Here is a 17,032-nt window from a genome sequence, read left to right on the forward strand (position 1 = left end):
CTCACTATATTGCAAAGTGTACATATTGTTTTATTACTTATGGAGCAGCTAATAGCTCAGGGAATACTTGGCAAAATAATGTAGATGCATGTATGTGGAACTTACTGTTGTATGGAAAAATCTCTGCCCATGAAGGAGCACGGGTATGTGTGTATCTGTATGTTCTTTCTTTCTCTTGAGTTGGGGCTAATGTCTTTCAAAATGGTTTCTCTTTTGTACTTTGTCTTTTCCTTTTTGCCTTTTTTTTTTTTTTAATAGTACAATAGCATGGGTAAAGATATGCAGCAAATGCAAACTCTTAGTAAATGGAATTCCAGCAGTCTTTGTTTAATAATGAAAACTTGAACAAGTATCCACATTCTCTTTTTGTAAGAACCGATATTATTTTGCTTACACTAATGCTCAATACATGATTACCCAGTATTCCAGAGCAGAAGTAACTGGCTAGATTGGTGAGCTAGTCAGCTGAGTTTAATAAATGTGTTCAGGGTAATGTGCTTCCAGGAGGCTGCTAGGGATTGAAAATTCTGCAGAGAGTTTAGAGTGCATTCCTGATACCATGACAGTTAATGGCTGAATTCCTATTACTTTCAGTTTTTCTGATTCCCAAACAGTACATTGATTTCGTAACTTGATTGTGAAATGATTAGAAGTACTGTAGGGATGACCTTTAATGATGTTTGAACAGGCATCTCAGAATTCATTCCTCATTTTAAAGCTTAAATTAAAATTTATATGCTGTCATTCTTCTCACAGCTGAAGGGCTTGATGTTTTTTACCGTAGGTGCTGTTGGCAATAGATGCTCCCAGAAGACACAAGGTATCAGTACATGTCCTTGCAAGGGAAATGGATTCCTGTAAGTATTGTGCTGAATATAGTATTTAATCAATTCCTGTTCAAGCAAGTCGTGGTTAAAAACAGCCATGTATTATGCAAATGCACTATAAGAAGAACTCAGCTCTAGAGATTATTTACCTTTCAGATAAAAAAGTATTTATTTTTATAGTTGTTTTTTTTCACACGGGTGCTTCAAATTTTCTGATTGATGTTTGTGGCCAAGGTCTTTAGCCATTCTGAAGTATATTGATATTAAAACAATATATCTTAAAATAGCACTTCTTTTTTCAATGGGATAATTTAAAACAAACATAAACCTCTGTAATAGTCCTACAGGGAAAAACAAAATAGGATTTTCAGTTGTTGGTCCATTGAGAGTGGGGGTTTTTGCTGACAAGCAATGCATGTCCACAATTTTATTCAGGCACTTTGGAAGGAAAAACAAAAACAAACCCCAACCCTCTGGGAATGTCAAACATTATATTTAAACTAGAGAAAGTAAAAGTTTATTTAGGTTTTATTTTCAAATAATCTACATCAGCTGTGCATTGTAAACTTTGTTGTTCCATTTTAGAATTCAAGAGGAAAAGGTTAAGAGTGTTCCTGGTTAATATAAATAAACTGAGAGGAAAAACTTCTGTGGTGTTTTGTGCGGATTTTTCACCAGTTTATACTGGACTTAAATTCCAACATGTAACTGTTTGCAAAATCAGGAATATGAAAGGCTTGCTGGTAGCTGTGTGCCTGTCACGAAACTCCTTCCAGTCTCAGAATGGTTGATTTTTATGGTACTATGGAAATTGTAACACTGCAGCTGAGTAGGGAAGACTTGCTTCAAAGCATCCTTCAGTTTTCGTGACTAATCATTGTGAAGTAGAAATAGATCTAATACTCCTCCCTACTTTTTAAAATGTAGTAACTCCATTGGCAGAATGGTTTCTTAGTTGCTTGCAATGGGATCTTCCCAAGACAAAGGTGAGCATGTGAGACAATCTAGCAAGTGGTTACTCTTCCAGAAACTATAGCAAGGTATTCTCTCCACATACTCCCCAGTCCTAAACCATTTAATCTGTCACATGGCCTCTCTTCTGCCATGAAAGAGGAATTGGGACTTCAGTGCATTTCCTATGAGTCCAGACGAGCATTCTTCCAAGTGCAGGTACCCTTCCTCCTGCACACACACACACCATTTTCCCTGGGAGTGGAAAAGAGCAGGAAGCAGTAGGGTAGAGATACCTGGGATTTTAGCAGGGGGAAGACCTTGAACTCATAGGGTGAAGTTTAGGGTTGAAATTTGGGTATGGAGGTAGAAGGGAGGTTTAAGGAATTTAAGACTAGAAGTTCTTACAGACAAGTGGGTTGGATGCAGGAAGAAGTTTGGGGGCACTGGAGTAGGACGTGCATGGGGACAGGAGGGGAAGACTTGGAGCGTTACCCAGAATTTTGGTACACAGAGCCTACAGAGTAACCCCCAGGCCTCTGTAGGCAAGATGTGCTGTTGTTGCATTGCTCCTGCTGTGATATACCACTGACATTTACTACTGTTTGCATGATTTGTACTGGGAAACAGTTTTGAGTATTCATTGATCGGTAGATTAGTAATTTTTATTTCTACATTTTCTTCATGTGCAAGTAAAATGAACAAAAGCCGCTGCCTCAGCACATGTTTTCAAGTCAAATGATGGATTAAACTCTTTCAAAAGACAGCCATGGAGTATAAAAGCAAAATCTTATTTAGAGATCCTTTAAAATTAATAACCTGTGCTTTATATAGATACCTGTCTTATAAGACAGTTGATTATGTAAAAGGTACTCATTAAATTGTTGTCCTGAATTAATTCTGATGATGTTAAATAGGCCCTGTTGTTGGAGAATTTCCCTGCCAAAATGATGTGAACCTGGCACCAGCACCACCACTACCACAGGTAAAAAGAAATAACACATAAAAAATGCCAGGCTGTATTCTTAATATGGAAGTTTAGTATCGTTAAATATAAATTTGGAGGGAAAAACTTTTTAAAATAATTGATATTGTGGGACTGATGTTTCAGCTTTTTTTCCATAGATGGTGTCATCCTGTATAACAACAGGGATTTTTCCTCATGTTTTTCTTCTTTTTAACAGTGTGTCCTGTTACCTTTGTATTTTGGGGGATCTGTAGTAATGAAATGTGGATCACTGTTCTGGTTTTTAAATGGTGACAATCACTAATATTGTAGAACAGAGCAAGAAAAATGTGTTTCTGTGTAGCTGTAGCAAAAGTTAAAATGAAAAGCAAGGAATTTCTCACTTTTCTGACTAAAGATATTGAGCAGACTTTTTCTTGCGTGCACTTCTTTGCAGCCAAGTGTGATTGAAAATATGACAGAATTCAAGCGCAGTCTGCCACTCTTTCCACTGGTGAAACCACATATCAATTTCATGGCTGCAAAACTGTGAAGAACCCCCATGGATGAAGAGAGGCAAATGATCAGTACTGACATGGATTCAGGGGACTTCATGATGAGCAAAATTATTAAAGATCATTGGGATGAATGGTTCTGTTTGTTATGAAAGTCCCAAATTCCTTCTTGGTTCATTTGATATTAGCTGTGTGTTAGGGATAGAGACTATATCAAAATCAGTTGTGGTCATGTGTCATTTATATTACAGACAACCTGTTGAAAACCAAAATCAACTGAAACAAAAATAATAATAAACTTGTAGATGCAGTATATTTTTTAAATAGTATATCCCTTCAAATTTTCATTTTGATAAAATAACCCTCCAGAGCAAACAGAATTGCTTGAAATATACTTACTGTCCCTGAGAAACACCATTTAGTATCCCAATAATTATCTTATTGGGAGCTGGAGGGGGTGAGACAAGTAGGTCCTTTTTTGGGTGGGGGTCAACAATTTTTCTTAAAAAAAGAGACTTTCACATTTTTTTGAAGTAACATGTTGAATGATACTTTTTTTAATTGATCCTTAATGCAACCAACATATTTTCTATTTAAGTTTTATGAAGACTAGTGGGGGGAAAAAAGGAAATTTTAACAACACAGTCATGAGAGAGTTATCTTAGTGAGAATAATTGAGGATACGGGCATGATTTTAATCTTTCTATACAAATTTGGGGACATTTTGTATCAAAACTAGTAAAATGCTGGAAACACTTTAATAGTACATCTTAATTTTGTTATCAAAAGTGTTGTCCCAGTCTCTTGATGCTGTCAACATCCTGTTCAGTGTTTGTGTTACTGTGAATTGTTTCCATTTGGTATATAAAATACTTGATTTGGTGACATTTTTTGTTTTCAGTTGCGCATGTACCGATGAAGAACTCAGTCTGTTTTGCCTCATTTGTATGTCAGGTCTTGGTGCAGCAAAGTACTTACTAGCGCACATACCTTAAAGCACGTGTTAGTTCTTCACTCAAGAACAGGTGAATGTCAGAGACAGGTGCTGTGATGAATCGGCCACACTGGCTGTGTCTGTGAGGGCCCTTCTGGTCCCTCGGGAAGGCGTTTGGGGCAGCACTGTGTGTGCAGTTCTGCAGTGGTGCAGGCTGTGCTTCAGGTTACATCACAAAATGTTTATTCCTACTTCTTTTAAGAGGCCTGCACAAAACCCAGCAGGATCAAGAAGTATATTGAAGTACTATATGTATATATATTGCATAATTTAATAAAATGATAAAACAATATATGGTGTCTAACCTTCTCCAAGTTTGCTGTAGCCTTCTGCAGAGCGGTCTGATGGGTGGGACAGCCCCCAAGTAGGAAAAGGTAAGCGAGCATCTTACTAAGTTCTCCTACCTGTTTAATACATAAAGTTGATTGTAAGTATTCAGACAGGATAGAGTATGCAAAGCACTGAAGATATAAAATCTGCTCATCGGGAGTGTTACTGAGAGTTTGCTTTGTTTTAAAAGAACCTGAAATGAAGGCCCTGACGTGACACACATGGTGTCATATGCCGGAATCTTGTTATATTCAATGGGGCTGTTCTTGTCAGTGAATCAATGTTCTTATGCTGGCTCTGAAGCCAAACTGAATGAATGCTTTGACAGGGCAAGGGCCTTTATATTGTATTTATCTGAGGGTCTCTTCTAATTGAATACATACAGTGTATTTAAAAGTTGTTTCAAAGGTTAACAGTATGTGTTTCAACATCTTTTTAATAAATTTGATGGTAGGTTGTGATGTAACCTGTTGCCAAGGAAGGCCACTAGCATTTTTTTGTAGTCTGAGGCAAAACAAAGAATTAATATAAGCAAAATCAGTAGAGGTGTCTCTGTTCACCGTATTTTTCATGGATCTTTCACATAAAATGTTCTCTTTACCCTCTTGCATTTTGCTTTTGTTTATAGTTTTCCTTTAGTAAAAATATTTGTATTATATATATTAAAAGTTTTGACAACATTATAAAAAAATATATTTTGGGATTTTAGTATTTAAACATACCACTCTTACCGTGAATAAAATAAAATGGCTTCTATCGTATGTAAAAATAGATATATATATATATATATTTTCATGGGACTACTATCAACTCTAATTTTAACAAATTATATAAATAAATTGGAATGGCAGTGTGTTTAACACAAGCTCACAAATCATGTTTTCCAGAGGAAAAATATGTAGAATTTCAAAGTTCTGTGACTGGATGTGGAAACCCATGTAGTTTTGCAGCAACTCTTAATTGCTTTTAAGTGTTCTCCAGCATTTTATAGTTTCTGAGTTTGAATAGAGCAGTAAATTTTGATAAACTCAGGCATACTAATGGGTTCATTTTAATGGATCCAAAGCTGCAGTGTCTACAAGCAATAAAAAACTACCTAGAATACACTGTAATTCAATTTTAGTGCTTGTTAATTAGTTTATGTAAGAAACCATAAATTATTATTACATAACTGTAATTTTTGCAAGTGCTATTTTAAGCAGTTGATGTGGAATTGGGTGCATGTGACACAGCCAGTATGACAGAGTGCTAGAGTTATTCTGTTTACAATAAAAAACCTGAATTTAGTGTTTGGAGTTCTTAATTTGTTTCATTTAAATTTTTTTGCATACTGGTAATGTTACATCTATCAGTCTGTGTGTGTTTTTTATTATAAGTTAATTGTGATTTTCCGCTCTCCAGTTGCTTGGGGTAGTGATGCTGAGTAGCATTGCTGGAGAAGTGTTCCAGTCACCTCTGGGGAAGTTTCAGAGGACTTTGCCATGTGCCATCCCGCACCTTTCGGGTAGATCCACCTCTGTTGCTCTCTAAGTGTATGAAAACGTAATAATATAAAGGTAGAAATATTTGCACAAGACAGGATTTTAATTACACAATCTGAAATTCTAAATTCAGAACATCGCTGCAGCCAGACTGAATCGTGCCTAATGCAGCTTTAGTGTTGCTTTTGAGAAAGTACTTTCCCTAGTCATTTTCTTTGTTTTATGCACGCCAAAAGATTACGTTTAGAAAGGTTAGGAGTAAATGTGATTGTTAGAACAGTAAATAGTGTTAATTCTGAATTCTGACAGCGTAAAGATATAAGTCAGCAGGTATTTCTGCTCTTGTAATGGGGCTCCTTGAAGTATTATCTGGCAGTTAACAACGTTAAAAGAGACAGGTTTTGTCCTTGGCATTGGCAAGAGTAGCTGATTCTCTCTATGGAGAAACACAGTGCCTGCAGCCCACCTGGAATATCACTTGCCCCCAGCACCAGGGCTCTCCTTCTCCACTCCCAGTCACTAGGGACTGGTGTAAATCGTGACTCATTGGCTTTATTATCTTTTGCAAAAAAATCAAGCTGTCCAAATTTACGTTGACTGTGACTGTTAGCCATTAAAAAATGCTTGAGCTTTCTCAGAATATTGTGTAAGTGCTTGGACGTGAACTGCCCTTATTGATAACCAAGTCTAAATCCCGCATTTGTGAGGGTTCACCACCACCTGACTCTGTGTTAGATGTGCTTCCTGCTCCAGATTTCCATTACAGCTTTTCGCCCCCTGCCTTGCTCTCCTTTCCAGAAGGGCAGCCAGCAGTCGTGGCCGCCTTCTAGCGACTGATAGATAAACTTTTCACTGGAGCAGCAGGTGGAACTGGGGACCCCTTTCCAGCCCCAACTCCAGCCATACAGGGAGCTGGGTGTCCTGTGGTACACGTGGCTCATACACGCACATCCTTTGGTGGGGAATGCTTAGTCTACAAAATTAGAACAGGTTCAACAGATGAGAATGAGGAGGTCCCCCCCTACGTTATCAGCCTCCTGGGAAGTGTAAAAAATGAGCTTGAGAAAATTCTAATAGAAGATGGAAATGGAAGTCGAATTTTTGGTAACTTGCACTAACCACTGAGTTGTGGCATAGGAGAAATGTACTTTTTACGTTAAGTTTGTTGTAAAGGATGAGCTCCTGTGATGGGAGAAATAGGAGACCTAGTTGTGAATTCCATGGAGATGCAGGAGATCAATACTAATGCATTTTTTTATTGTTAAGGCTGAATCATTTCAGAACATGTGCAAAAATGGTATCTGGGAAATTGAATATAGAAAATGTGGGTGTGGACAAAAGTTAGTGAAAGCGGAGACTGGGCTTTGAAGATCTAAATTTTTGAGGTAATGCCTTTTAGTGGGCAGGAATCTTAAAAAATTTGCTGTATAGCTATTTAAGTGGTGCACTTGATAAGGCAATGTTGGAACTGGTTTAAAACACGAGAAACATGTAAACATTTCACAGCATTAGTGTTCAAACTTGATATTTTTCAAACTTCCAACTTACTTTGGAATGCAGTAAGTTCAGCAGACAGGGTTCACCCCAAATGCTGATTTGCACATATATGCAAGAGCCAGGGAAGGTCACAACAGATGAGCGCCCGTCAGTGCTCTGCAGTCGGTGGCTGTCACACAGTTCAGCATTTCCCCACCCAATCTTTTGTCATTACAGTAACTTTTAGCCTGCTAAGACTTGTGCGTTGCAAGCCTTCTGCAGCACCACGGAGAAAAAAAGCGTTTCTTATGACCACTTATTGCAAGTGCAGTTCTGTTTTGCAGTTGAGAGACACCAGTGTCATTCACCGGCACGTACCTGTTAAGAGTAAACCTTCAGGAATCGGAAAACTATGCAGATAATTCTCCCATTCATAGATTTGATTAATATTTATTTCCAGATAAAAGTGTAGGAAGACAAAGTAATTGTGATGGTTCTGCAGCATTAAATGTATTTAAGGAACACAGGAATCTGTACATATAACTGGATCTGGCATCTCCACAAGCTGATTGTCTGATTCTGATGCCCCCTGTGTCATCTCCAAAGGCAGAGATGTTGCTGTTCATCTCACACTGCATCACGTCTCTCTGACCAAGGTGAGATGACCAGAGTACTCCCATTGTCTCATCAGTGTCACTGATGTCCCTTTAGCACCAGCCTGTACCCAGTCTGGGCTGCATGCGTGTTCTAGGATACTGGATACTTCTTCTATGATTAGAATATATCTTCTAATCATGGCAAGCTTTACCCATTAAATTATACCAAGATGGCATCTACAGTGTGTCTGAGCCTGGCGAGCTGCCCTGGCCTGCTGCTGGAGCTCAGCAGAGTGGGAGATGTAAGCAAGTAGAACTATATCAGAAATAATTTGAAAACAGGTGCTATTCAACCGCAGCAGGAGACTGATCTGCTGTTGTATGCACAATATGATTTTATTGCTGTGAATAATCTAATTAAAATGTACCTTATGCAGCCTTTTTCTGGAAGGAAGCATATTTAAGAGTGGAGTAGCTTGTAGGCTTTCTGTAACTTGAAGAATGTATATACAAAGAATGTTTGTAGTTTGGATTTTCCACTTGAACGTAAATGTCAGTAATCATTAGTTTAAAGATGTTACGAATGTGAAAATACAGAAGATTGTATTAAGCTCAGTGTATACAAAATGTAAGAGTGAGCTGAGGTGCTTGCCTGCAGTGTGAGCTACTGAATAAAGATAATGTTGAAATGGAAGATGATGCATATAAGCTGAAAGCAACCAGATGCATGCCATTTTGCACTCCTTGTCTGATAATCATGTCTATCTGTCAAGTCATTGTGTATAAATTACAAATTCCTGTGAAAAGCGGTCATGTGTTATGTCTGTAAACTACCAATGCACAACTGTGGCGCTGTATAGCTAATAATATGTATTAGCCTTTTAAAAATATTTACTTGAGTAATTAAGAGTGAATACAAAACCTTATTTTCAGGACAGCTTTGTGTCTGAACAGTCTAAGTTTCTTTGAGCTTTGAAAGTAACAGAATAAAACGTAGCAGAATTTCTCATTATTTTCATTAACTCTGCATTCTCTACTGAACAGACAGCAGTTGAGATAATCTGGAGAATAAACCCTAAGCAAATACTTAAGCTGGCCTGACAACTGGAGTAAATATATTGCCCTGTAGTAGGTTGATAGCCCCAGATTATAAACTATGTATATTTTACAATGGTTTTGGCATAGATTCTGACTAGTCATTTAAAATAATATTAAATAATGTTGGAATATCTTAATAGCCCTGGAAGTCTTGTAACATTCATGGGGTTTTTTTTTCTTTACTTCGAGATCCAGATTTATAGTCACAGCCTTATATAGAAAGAACATTAAATAGAGTCCTGTAGTTTTATATCTTGCTGGACTGAGCTTTAATGTAGCAGTGGTGTGACTGAGCTGTGACAGATCTGTACAGAGATGCCAGAGGAGCTGCCTTGGTATTCCCTAAGGAGTCACCGTACACCGTGCAAGCAAAAAGATAACTTAAACCCCAAGATAATGTATACCTACATTTGTAAAGTATGTGTTTGCAATGTAATTAATCTTATCACTTTTTTTTTTTCTTGAGCTTAAGTAAATAATACCCCTTCCAAAATTGTGAGGAAAGATTTAACGTATCTGGTTGTCCAGCAGCTCAAGGAGAGGTAATTGTTTAGAAAATGGACTGCAACATGAAGTCAAAACTGAGTGTAGATTTATGTGTGTGATTAAAGAAGAATATAAGGGATAGCACAATCAGTAAGCTTGAATTATTTTACTTCTTCCATTGGTAATTTTTGGTTCATTGAACATCCTGAGGTGCCCTCATACATGATACCACACGTCCTGGCAACAGCACGCACAGTCCTGGTAGACTGGTATTGCAGGAGAGAGATTGCCCAGTTGGGAGGGATGTCATGAGAATGGGTAGCACGACAGTACCCACAGACGGGCAGCAGCGTGTCCATATAAAAAGCTGAATTTATAATGTGTCTTCCTGATTCTGAAAGTACAAGTGGCTAAAGTTATTGTGAGAGCGATCCCCTCTGTTGGCCTCTTTCCATCTCAGATGCCTTGGGCAAATGGTGAAGTTCTGCTCTTGAGCAGCAGCTACATCAAACCTCCTTACTCAACAGGTCTTTCCTTTGGTTCAATTTAATACTAAACGTTACTAGCTTTTCCTTCTCAGAAAGGAAGTTTAATTATGTCTCCTCTTCTGCAGTATGGATAGTGCACTAATTCGTGCTATTTCCAAGAGGTTCCCTGTGCCTCCAGGTAATGCTGTGTGTGTGTGTGTTTGAAATTACCCGTCACATCTAGTCCCAGTCCTTGTGATGAAAACACAACAGAACTGAGTGTTTTGGTTATCGCGATGTCAGCAAGAGAGGGAAAGACCTGAAGTTTGACTTTGTTGGTCCCTTGCTGAGTTTTTAGAGCTGGCACTTACCAAATATTTTTTGACCTGGAAAGTCAAGTAAGAGTGACTTGACAGTATATATTGAAATATTGCCATTTTTACACTAAGAAATTTAAGAGTAGGACTGTATGCTTAATTTGCAGAGGAATGTTCAGGCTCGTGATGCAGTTGTGCATATTCAGTAATTGCTCCCTGCTTTTTGACCAGGTTGGGTCAGGGAAGGCCAGGAAAGGAAGAATTGATTTTTCTTTTTCTTAATCTGTTTCCAAGTTTGAAGAAAATTGCTATGCAAGAAAAGAAATAAAATTTCATAGCTTAATTTGTAGAAACTGTCAAGTTTTGAAAACAGGTATATTTTAATTTTTTTAATGCAAAGTTTAATTTTTATTGCTTGGGAAACAGCATATACTTCAGAAAGAACATGTTGGCTTAAATGATTCACCATGAAAAAAAAAGTAGCTTTCGTGGTATCTTTTCTTCACACTGTAATTACAATTCTTGGTGCTACACGATACAAGATTTGCTGTGATTCCTTATAGCAATGTGAGGAGTTGTGTATCTTTATGCATGAAAATTACTTTCTCCGTTCTGCTGGGGAAAATGATATTTGTACGATGCTACAAAGAGAAATTTAAGTGCTTAATCGGAGAAAATAAATCACCTTTAAATCGCTGAAATTGTCCCGATGTGTATTTTATAAGGAGCAAGACTGCGACATCTCGCCCAGCGCAGTGTCCCGCGCGCTAGGGCTGTTCTCCCCGGGCGCTCGGAGCCGCTGCCCGAGCGCGGGCCGGCCCGTCCTCCCGCCGTTTGCTCCCGGCCTGAGGGACCCGGCGGCGGGAGCGGGGACGCGCGGGAGCTGCCGCCGAGCCGGGGCGCCGTGAGGCGGTGAGAGGAACCGGGTGTGGTGGACGGACGCCGAGCGGGCCGGGGGAGGTGAGAGGCGGCCCCGCTGAGGGGAAGGGGATGGACAATGGCGGCCGGGAGCGGCAGTCCCGCTGGCTGAGGCCCGTGTGGGAGCCCGGGCGGCGGGAGGCGGGCCGCGCCGGCCTGCATGGCGGCGCCGGGCCGGGCTGGGCTGTCAGGGCTCGGCGGGCGGGGGGTGCAGGTGCCCTCTTACCGCACACCCGCCTCTTTTTTAGGGGCTGAGGAGGGTGTCCGTGAATTACCAGGGCTTGATTTGCAGCAGGAAGCGGAGCCATGGCGTTGCTGTGTATTGACCATGTGACTGACGTGATGTCCATTATTCTGAGGAAAAAACTACATATATCAGGTTATGGGCATCATGAGTGAGATGATTTAAATTGGTTGGCACAGCAGGTACTGCCCACTGCTCACCCTGCCAGGGAAGGGTGTCCTTGTGGAGTGCTTGGCGTTGTAACAACAGGCACCATGGGGAAAGTCATGAAAACGGCCATTGTGCCTGTGGAGCAAGTTTCGAAGAGAGTGGCGTGGGGGGCTGTGGAAGAGTGAACGGGCACGTCACGGACAGATCTTTTCACAAAACAGGTCAGGACTAAAGTTGTGTAAGCCACCGTGGTTCTGGTATTTCCTAGCGTTCGACATAACAGGGGGCTTGGCAGTTCAGTACTTAAAGCTCAGACTTCGGGGTGTAATTGCCAAGTGTTCAAACTAAAGGGAAACTGAAGTGCGGGGAGCAGCATTCCTTACGGGTTACCTGAGCGACACAGCCATGCGTTATCTCTTGGGGCAGAGCCACAGGATCTGTCATGTGCTGGATGTGTCATCGATGAGGACGTGTGTGTCTGTGCGATAAGCCCCATCACTGGCATTTCCAGGTGCTGGAGAGCAGCAGAGGAGCTGAGGCACACGTTGCTCCAGGCTCTGATGGTGACAGACCTCTGTGTCTGCTTCCTGACCATCCCCATCTCTGGATCCGCAGCCTTCTCTCTGGGCAGTCTCAGTCCTCATCTCCTCATCCATTTGTCATCTGCCCCCTCGCCCCGATCTGTGATCCACAGCTCCCCACACCCAGAGCCCTTCTGCAGGCCTAGACTGTCACAGATCAATGCCCACAATCTCTTATCCATTTTTCTCAATGACTGCTCAGTGCTCAAGCTCCTTGTCCTTCATTTACTACACCTGTTGCTGAATCCCCATTTTATATTTTGCCTCTGAGTAGGACAGGCTAAGCAGGGAAGTCACTGAGAGCTCAGGAGGACAGGCTGGCTGCTTTGCACATCCCGCTCGCTATACAGCACTGTGGGTAGTGATAAGGTGTTAAGACTCGTTGCTTCTTTTAACGTGCCCCTTACACCAAAAAATCCTTGGAAAATTCCAGTTCCTTTTCATCAAATCCCAGCTGAGCAGCATCACCTTTAAATTTTCAAGGTGTTTAGGAAGATTCTTCATACAAGTCAGAGAAGTCACCACCTCAACCACCAATCTGAAGTCCTCCCTACCACCTAATTTTCAATTCCCTGCCTCAGGCTTTGAGACTCAGAGACCTACTGCAATTTCTCATTAAGTGACCAAACTATCACAGAAGAAATCTTCCACAGATACTCACTGTAGGGCACATAGCATATGGTATTTAAAGTTTTACAAGGTTCTTAGCAATTGGAAACATGGTCTTAGTAAAGGAAATCTCAGGCAACCTGATGGTGGTAGCAGCCTTCCAGTGTCAGGTGGGAGTGGAGGAGGAAACATTGCCTTGGAAAGCTCTGTAACTTAAGGCTCATTTGTCCTTGAACAGAAAGGATCCCACACATTAGCTTTCCGAAAGTGTGTACTAACGGCCTTCTCTTGTCTCTAGACTTTCTTGTGTGGGGGAACTCTCTGTACATGTGCAGGCACGTGGGTGCTGGGGAAAGAAGAGCAACATTGGCCTTCATTACAGACCACAAGAAGAGAAATTGCTTTGGCAGCAGTAGGTGACTCATTAACTGCATACTTTGCACAGTGACTGAAGAACGGAATTACGCAGCAATAGGGGAATCATCTGCCTGTTTCGCTGTTCTTTGCTGTGCAGCGGGACCTTCCTTTTCAGTCACGCTGCTAGGTGTGAGCAGCCCTCGACTGCGCCTGCCCGTGGTGGCTCGCAAACACATCTGCTTGAGGAGACGCCTGGTTTGCACACTGAAAGGATAAACTACTTATCCTGTTCTCTGTAATTCTGTCACAGAGAGCAAAAGCTCATCTGAGTGGTTTAACATAAGGGTAATAGAAGGCAATATGGTTGAAGAAGATAGAAAATAGAGAAGAGGCTCTGAATCAGCTGATTTGTATTTAAAGGGTTTATTCTGTTTGCTGTCTCTTTCTAATTTTTTTTTTTTTTTTTTCTGGTTTGGAGAAATAAGATATAAACGATACCCTGGCAAGAAGTGCATAAAATCTGACAGATGAATAAATTGTACTCTCCAGAGCTGTAAGCGTGAAAAGAACATTGCAGAGATAATGCATGTTCTTGGCTTGAGAGAAGTCCTGTCCATTAGAAATATACCCCTCTGAAGATTGATCTGAACTTTTGAGCTTTCAATTGAATAGTAGCTTTGTGATATTTGAAATATTTTGAATTATTTAATTTCCTATCCACTGAAATTGAATAACATTGCAGTTGGTGATTTAAAACGTCGTTTAATTAATTATGACATTTTGTTAAATTCCCTTTTGTCTTTCCTCTGTCAGTTTTTTTATTTCAAAGACTTGAGCTAATGCAGAAAGCCTATCACCCCAGTGCACAGGAGAGATGAGTCAGAGCTTTGTCAGCTTGAATGGCCTTAGACCTTATGCCTACAAACCACCGTGGTGCAAGTCTCAAGTGATTACTTGCATGTTAAAGAGCAAGACTGAGAAAGACAAAGCTTCCTTGCTAAGCTCGGTTCTTCTGACCCCCTGTGCTCCAGACTGGCACTCCTGCCACCGCACACCTGCTCCGGGCAGAACGGGTGCTGCCAGCCCCTGCCCCTGCCAGCAGGACCCCCTGCATGAGCTCGGGAGCAGCACTTTTGGTCAAAGCTGGTTCAAATATTGACACCTCAGACCACAGGCAGTACAAACGCCTATGATCTGCCTCATCTCCAAACTGCAAACCAGACATGCTGCCCATATTGAAAGAAGAAAGACCTGCAGCCATGACTTGGAGAGCATACCATGGGAAATGAGATTACACCCCGGCTGATGATAGGCCCATCAAAGCCTTTTATGATGCAGCACATTGGTCTATAACAATTCAAATATCAGCCAAAGGCAACTTTCTCCCTTGTTTGTATCCTGTAGCTTATTTTTGTGTCATCCCTCCAACTTTATTTTTCTCTTGCATAATTTAGTGTACTATTTATGGGACTAGAATAACTGTCAGCTTGGAGAAGGGATGTGGTTCCTCCTGTATACAATGCGGGTTAGAAGGCTGTTGGAAAGTTGCTGTCCCAAAATAGACAGCAATATACCTGTACATGTGTTTCATATTCCAGTTTCTTGCCATCCTCTATTCATGTAATGAATAGTCTAAGTTTAATTTCAGGACTCTGTATTCTCTTTCTGTTTTAGCTATGCCACACTGTATTACTCACATAATCTATAGACTAAACATGCTCTTTTTCACTTGGACTTCCTGTGCCTAATATTATAGTTCATGATTATTTTTAGATTATGAGTTATTGCCGTCATATAAATTGCCCTGAGACACTGGTTTTCATTTAAAAGGGCAAGAGCATTTGTTTTGTTACTGCACTCTTGTCTGCATTTTACTGCATTGGAGCAAAATTTATTTGAGACAAATGGTTCTTGCATTTTTTTATATATCCTTTTATATGCTGTTCATTAACTTGAAACATCTTTTGCTGAGAGAGCAAATCAACAGCCTAAACAGTAATTATCTCTCACAAATCACCAATCCTTGATAGAATAAGGCACACTTACAATTTATTCACCGATGTTTGGTGGCAGCCACTTCATGATAAAACAGAATGCTCATTTTATGAAGCACAATCCAAAGACAAGCCATTATCTAGATAGGACTTCAAGAGTATGATTTGAAAGCTTTGAACAACAACAACAATAAGGTGGATTTATATTTTGGGCTTAGAAAAAAAGGTGAAGGCTTGAACTGAGAACAATTACAAACCTCAACTGAAAAAACACCAGTGCACGGTCATCACCTTGCTGCTTGCAGGCAGATGCAAAAAAATCTTAGCTCCACAGCAGGTGCCCACATGAGGGAAAAAAGCAATCTTCCCCTGGGAGTCAGTCCTCACACTAACCACCACCTGCTGTTTTTTGAGAGAGGAGTTATCCCTGGAACACTGCATTTGCATTGTCTCTGCTAATGTCAAGGCTTAGCATAGGACAAAAACATCCTGAATTTAGCAGAAGTACCAATTCAGATAAGCACAGGCTCAGCTGTTGCTAAATTGGCAATTATAACGAGATAGTCTCTGCTCCCCCACCATCATCATTGTTGGCGCCTGAAGTTTTGTCTCAGTTCAGCAAGTATTCTATTTTGTAAGCTCTCATTTGTCTTCTGTTTGACAGCTTACAGTGATTTTGTTTAGCTGTACTGAGGAACTGCTGTCAATGGAAAAAGTTCCAACCACCAGAGGCGTACAGGAAGGATTAGCCAAGATCTGCAATTCCTACACAGTTAGAAAATGGGAGATTAACTATAAAAGGACTGAACCAGAATGAGATCAGACCATCTTCTCAAATACTGCATGTGTTCAGGGATTGCAAATCCATATCCAACTATCTTTATCTGTGACCTTCCAAAGTAACTTTTCAGCATAACTGTAACTACTGGCAGGAGGATCAGAAGCAGGAAAAAGAAGTGCTGGCAAGCCCTAGCATTTTACCTGCTGGGGCCCCTAGATCTGCTTTCAGAAAATGCAGAATTGTAGAATTCCAGTATCTGCTCCAGGCTTACATTGCAACCACAGCTGTGATAAGGAAGGATGATCTTGTTCTAGACATGATATGAAATCTGTATCTCTTTCCTGCCAAGCAGTTGGTATGGGTCCAGAATCCTGCTGCAATGCTCTCATTTATGTATTTTGTTATTTTGCAAACTCTGAGGCTGACCTGGCCTCTGTAAAGCAGCTGTACTGAGGTCTGTCCGCATATTGCTGTCGGAGCCTTATAATGTACCACTAAAGGATTTTTAAATATTGCACCTGCTGCGGGAAAAATGTGCATGAAGCTTGCTCAATAGAGCAGATTAGTCTCAAACTCTTCCTTACTTGAAGCAAGTAACAGCTATTTCAGCCATGCTCTCACCGTACAGCACTGGCAGAGGGCACCTTGTGCCCTTTATGCCTTTGACACCACAGCGTGACTCACGGGCCTTTCCTGTGTCCTAGAACTGTGCTTGGCTTCTGTCCCAGAGGAAGAGAGGGGTGCTGGCCTGCCAGCCCGGCTCCAGTACAAAGCAATAACTTTTAGGTCAGCCAAAGCTCTGTAGATGCCCACTGCCCCAGGACCAGACCCCTGGTGCAGGTATGCAATGAGCTGGCACCATCTCAGGTCTGCACATCCCTCTTTTGTATGTGTCAGCAACGTGGTGGTCGGGC

At 40.8% G+C, this 17,032-nt stretch overlaps 1 protein-coding gene across 12 annotated transcripts in view; it reads left to right on the forward strand.

Annotated features, from left to right (window-relative positions):
• The window catches only part of IDE (insulin degrading enzyme), a 99,717-nt gene that overhangs the window by 60,965 nt on the left and 21,720 nt on the right, over positions 1 to 17,032 (forward strand). For 7 of the 12 annotated variants that reach the window (XM_080347570.1, XM_080347579.1, XM_080347580.1 and 4 more), the window contains 4 exons: positions 785 to 857; positions 2,696 to 2,763; positions 3,182 to 11,444; positions 11,698 to 13,827. In XM_080347570.1, coding sequence (XP_080203696.1) covers positions 785 to 857; positions 2,696 to 2,763; positions 3,182 to 3,277 — 237 coding nt within the window. In that variant the 3' untranslated portion in view covers positions 3,278 to 11,444; positions 11,698 to 13,827. Of the gene's footprint in view, positions 1 to 784; positions 858 to 2,695; positions 2,764 to 3,181; positions 11,445 to 11,697; positions 13,828 to 17,032 lie in introns of those variants that run through there. The other 5 variants (XM_080347576.1, XM_080347577.1, XM_080347575.1 and 2 more) reach the window with 4 other exon arrangements.

This window comes from Nesoenas mayeri (genome assembly GCF_963082525.1).
Source record: "Nesoenas mayeri genome assembly, chromosome: 7".
NCBI classification, from domain to species: Eukaryota; Metazoa; Chordata; class Aves; order Columbiformes; family Columbidae; genus Nesoenas; species Nesoenas mayeri.